General features: G+C 58.3%; 1 protein-coding gene across 1 annotated transcript in view; it reads right to left on the bottom strand.

Annotated features, from left to right (window-relative positions):
• Nucleotides 1-441: 441 nt before the first annotated feature.
• Nucleotides 442-4913, bottom strand: part of AP1B1 (adaptor-related protein complex 1, beta 1 subunit) — an 18623-nt gene continuing 14151 nt past the window's right edge. Inside the window, 9 exon segments of the mRNA XM_009083946.1 lie at nucleotides 442-516; nucleotides 1136-1144; nucleotides 1608-1762; nucleotides 2376-2462; nucleotides 2681-2765; nucleotides 2982-3111; nucleotides 3650-3795; nucleotides 4290-4442; nucleotides 4549-4578. Of these exon segments, the coding sequence (XP_009082194.1) occupies nucleotides 442-516; nucleotides 1136-1144; nucleotides 1608-1762; nucleotides 2376-2462; nucleotides 2681-2765; nucleotides 2982-3111; nucleotides 3650-3795; nucleotides 4290-4442; nucleotides 4549-4578 (870 nt within the window).

Here is a 4913-nt window from a genome sequence, read left to right as displayed (position 1 = left end):
GGACTCTTAGGAGATCCATGGCCAGAGCCACCCAGCCCCACAGCACTTTGTGCCCTAACCAGACTCAGTGCAAGCCCCCAGTGTTGGGAATGCTGAACCCACCACCAGACACCACTACATGAGACCCAGGGCCATGAGGTGGGAGAACAGCCCCCCCCATACGATGGCTCCCTCAAAAAACCAGTTGGAGGGAGCCAGAGTGTGAAACAGGGATCTTGAGGGAGCAACACCAGCGAGGAGGACACGGCATCACTCACACACGGATTGCTACAGGGATGCAGGGACTGGGGCAGCACCTGTGCTCTCCTCTGCTTGCCCCAGCCCTGTCAGGAAGAGGAGAGTCCCAGGGGCTGGTTCCCTGGCAGGAAGGAAAGGAGACATGCACACGGATCCGGCCCTGCTTCCTCAGGCGGGAAAGGAAGGATGGGCTGCAGCAGCAGCTCAGTTCTTCAGGATGGTCTCATAGGCTTGGTAGACATACTGGGACACCTCCGGTGCTCGGCATTTCACGGACAGCTGTGGGTGAGAGGGAAGAGAGGCATCATGGCATCTCACCCCACACTGCAGAGCCACCAGCCCCAAAGCAGAGCCCTGCATGCTGCAGCATCCCCTCTCCCCCCCCCGGGGGGGGGTCCAGCTTCTTATTGCAGCAGGATAAAGGATATTAAACACACTGAACCCCTTAAACGCCCTCCCGGGGCAGAGCCATCCACATGCAGCACAGGCAGGGGCAGGGGGACAGGCAGGGGTGTTCTGGGGTTGGATTCAGTGCCTGGAGCTCCAGGGGGAAGGGCTCCCCCAAAAAACATCCTCCTTTCTGAAGAACAAGCCTGTTTCGGGTATTTGCTTAAATATTAAATCATTATGAAATCAATTAGTTCCTCAAGCAGAAAGCACTCATGGAGAATCCTCTGGGATAAGGATTTGCAGCTATCCTCATCCCCAGTGACACCAGGAGGGTGGTGGGAACACCCTGACCCTCTGAACCGTTCACCTCCTCATGCCAGTCCTGCTGGGAAGGAGAGGCAGGAGGCACCAAGAGACTGGCAGGGCAGGGGAAAACATCAGGGGAGGAAGGAATATCCAGGCAGCAGCCAGAGAGAGCCCAAAGCCAGGGAAAAACCAGACTGCTAACCTCCAAATCCTGCAAGAGCGGCAGGCCGGCGAGGGCAGGCGGCAGGGACGGAGATACACAGAGGTGAGTCAAGGTGACACAGCTTGTCCCAACCCAAAGAAAACAGGCTGCGAGGGAGGTGAGAAGGGAAGGGGAAAGCAGGACATCGGGATGGCTGAGGGATGAGAGCTGGATAGAGCCCTGCTGGGGACAGAGCCCGGGATGCTCCAAGAAGGGGACGGGGTTAGGGGGTTTAATGGAGCTGTGTGGGTAAGGTGGGACCTCTCTGCATCCTTCAGCCGCCCCCACGGTGCAGCCAAGGGGACATGTCACCCTCCCTCCCCATGCCAGAGGGACAGCAGGACTGGCTCTGGCACCATCAGCTGGGGAAGTCCCACCACCACGACATGCCACCCACTCAGAGCAGGGAAGGCAGGGTGGGCAGCAGGAGCCACCCCAGGGAGTTTGGGGGTGGACAGGGGACAGGGCGCACCGTGAAGTTTGGATTGCCGGGCTGGATCCGGAGCTCTGCCAGCACCCAGATGCCATTGGTGAGCTTCAGGGACTGGTAGAGCATGTCCTGACCCTCCACATTCCTCTTGGCGATGGTGAAGATGTTGCTGCCTTGGAGTTTGCTGCTCACAGTATCTGTGAGGGGAGAGAGTGACTGTGGGAGCTGCTGAGGCAGGGGCTGGGCTGACCCCCTGCTCCCCTCAGACCTGCTCCTGCCTCATCTCCTCCCCTCCCTGCCATGGGGGAGGGTTAGCTTGGCTATTAGGGAACATTTCTTCATGGAAAGGGTTGTCCAGCCCTGACACAGTTGCCCAGGGCAGCGTTGGGAGTCATCATCCCTGGAGGGATTTAACAGACATGTGGATGTGGCACTTGGGAACATAGTGGTGACCTTGGCAGTGCTGGGAGAACAGCTGGACTCGATCTCTGAGGACTTTTCCTAAACAATTCTATGATCTCATTATTCCAGGGTGGGCACAGCAACTGTCCCCACAGCAGGGACATCATCACTGAGCAGAGCATCTCAGAATCACAGGATAGTTTGGGTTGGAAGGAACCTTAAAGATCATCTTCAGCCTGTCAAGTTCCTACAGCAAGTCAAGCGCAAGCACAGCACCTGCTCCTTCCTGGAGATACAGGGTGGGGACAGGGGAAGGAGGTCTCTGCTCCCCACAGCCTGCGCTGGGATAACTGGGAAGAACAGCCAGCCACAAGCTGAGCCAGGTCCTTCCAAGGGGTTGGGACCCACCTGCATTGAGAGAACAGTCTTTGATCTGGAACTGGGCCTCGTTCTCGTTGGGAATGTCCTTCCAAGTGGCCAGGAACATCTGCCGCTCTGCCGTGAGGGACAACACATCACCAATGCCAAAGGGATGTCACCCACACCCCCTCCAACAGCTCCCCAAGGCCAGGTCCAGGGCAGTGACCTGCTTTTGAGGGTTCCCAAGCTGTGCTGGCCTGGGGTATGTGATCAGGAGGGTTCCAGGGGCTGGGATGGCACCCACAGACAGGTGACAGAGTGCACCTTGCCAGAGCCATGGCCACCCAACTCACCCATCTTGCCGTCCTCCACGAAGAGGATGTGCAGGGGGTACAGAGTGCTGAAGTAGAAGACATCTATGTTGTTTTTCACTGCAACCTGGAATGGAGGAACACAAGGAGGTCAACACCTCTGACCTACAGCAAGTGGTTCCCAAAGCAAGCATCAACCCATCTCAACCCTCTGGAGCCAGGTGTCACTCCAGCAGGCACCTGGTTCCTGCTGTCACACCTCCCTCCAATGGAACACACCCACCCCAGGGCACCCCTGCCACAACCCAGCTCCCCAGGAGGGGAGACCTCCCGGGTTCCCCACCTGGAGGTTGTTGAGGGGATCCATCTTCATGACAGAGCCGACGGTGTTCAGTGGGAGGGAGATCTCCACGGACTGGTTGGGGGCCAGAGGTGCATGGACCTGCAGAGGAGCTGCTGGGGCCAGGCCGAAGCTGGGGGGACACCCGGGGAGGGCAGGGGATCAGCATGAGGGGCAGATGGTGATGGCAGAAGACACTATCCACCCGCTCCAGGCCAATGGCAGAAGACACTCACTATCCACCCGCTCCAGGCCAAACCTGGGGCTTCCTGCCTTCCTCCACCTGCACCTCAGGAATACCCAGCTCACCTTGCTGCCCCTGCACAGTCCAGGATGGGGCTGGCTCCCGTCCTGCCCCCCCCCAGGCAGCCCCCTCCTGCACCATTCCCTCAGAGTCTCTGAGGGAAAAGGAAGCATCAGTTCACTCAGACAAATAACAGGATAGCGGTCAGACCCCTGAGGAAATGGCCTCTTCAGTCAACTTCTTAGAGGCTTTGGTTTGATGCTCATCACCACCACAGCCATCAGAGAGAGCAGGGTCATCACAAGAGGCTGTTCCCAGCCCTTGCAGCTCCTTCCTCCCACCCTTTTCCACCTCAAACCACTCTAGGCTGAGCTCAGAGGTGTCAGGCAGCATCTCCAGAGGTACACCAGCCCTGGTGGGACCTTACCTGTTGCGGTTAAACTGGATGGCGAAGTCAGACATGACCTGCAGGGCTTTGTTGGTCAGCACGAGGTCCATGGAGATGGAGCCCACCTGCCTGCTGAAGGTGCCGGAGATCTCTAGCCCCTTGGCTTTCATGGCAGGAAGCCAGACCTGGGCAAAGGAGACAAGAAAGCCTTGGGGTGTTACACAAAATAGACCCTCTGGTGCTCCCCCACCTCCCACCCACAGAGGTTCTGCCATGGGGAGCAGGCATGTCCCTCTTAACCTTAGAATCATGGAATCATCAAGGTTGGAAGAGACCTTTCAGATCATCAATTCCAACCATTAACCTGTCACTCTGCTGTAACCCCTAAACTCTAAACCATATCTTCCAGTGCCAGATCCAGATGCCTCATAAATCCCTCCAGGGATGGCGACTCCACCACCTCCCTGGGCAATCTATTCCAGTGCCTGAGCACCCTAACACAGGGAAAACATTTTTCCTAACATTTACTCTGACTCTTTCCTGTCTCAGCTCAAAGCCATTCCCTCTTGTCCTCTCCCTGCAGCCATGGCAGGAGAGACATCCCCCATCTCTCTACAACCCCTTTCAGGTAGTTGTAGAGAGCCATGGGGTCACCTCTGAGCTTGGCTGCCCCACTCACCGTTTTGGGTGCCACGTAGGATCCTGAGAGGGTCCCTACTCCCCCGGTGAGGTCAAAGAGGTCCTCCAGGCCACTGACCAGGGGTGCCCCCGCACTGGTGGGCACCGTGGCTCTGGGTGCTGGTGTAAAGCTGCCACCCCCGCTGCCACCCATCTGTGGGGACAAGAGAGGAGGTTATGGGGAGCACCACGGGGCTGGGGAGAGGAAAAGGAGGAGGATGCAGAGGGTGAAAGAGGTTTGGGTGTGAGGGCACACTCACAGCAGGACTGCCTCCCACCTCGCTTCGCAGCTGCAAGAAAAGAAAGGGGCATCAGCAGGGTCAGTGAGCCAAGGGCACAGGGGCTCCCCAAGGTGTCCCCTCTAAAGCACCAGCATGGGGTAGCGAGGGCCTGGAGCTGGGATGCTCCAGCAGCTCCAGACCTGGCGTGCCAGGAGCTGTGTGGGGCCCTGGCTGTCCCCAGAGGTGTCAGTGGAGCAGTGAACAGGGGGGTTGGGGTGGGAAGCAGGGGCAGCCAGGGGTGGGCATAGGTACTGGGGCTAGGCATGGTAGAGAGGGGTGAGAAAAGGGCTGATCCATACCCCTTCTGACTCGTCCCCCATCTCCAAGCAGAAGCAGGCAGGGGG

Source organism: Acanthisitta chloris, unplaced genomic scaffold (genome assembly GCF_000695815.1).
Source record: "Acanthisitta chloris isolate BGI_N310 unplaced genomic scaffold, ASM69581v1 scaffold19250, whole genome shotgun sequence".
Taxonomy (NCBI): Eukaryota; Metazoa; Chordata; class Aves; order Passeriformes; family Acanthisittidae; genus Acanthisitta; species Acanthisitta chloris.
This window is presented reverse-complemented; position numbering and strand designations above follow the sequence as displayed.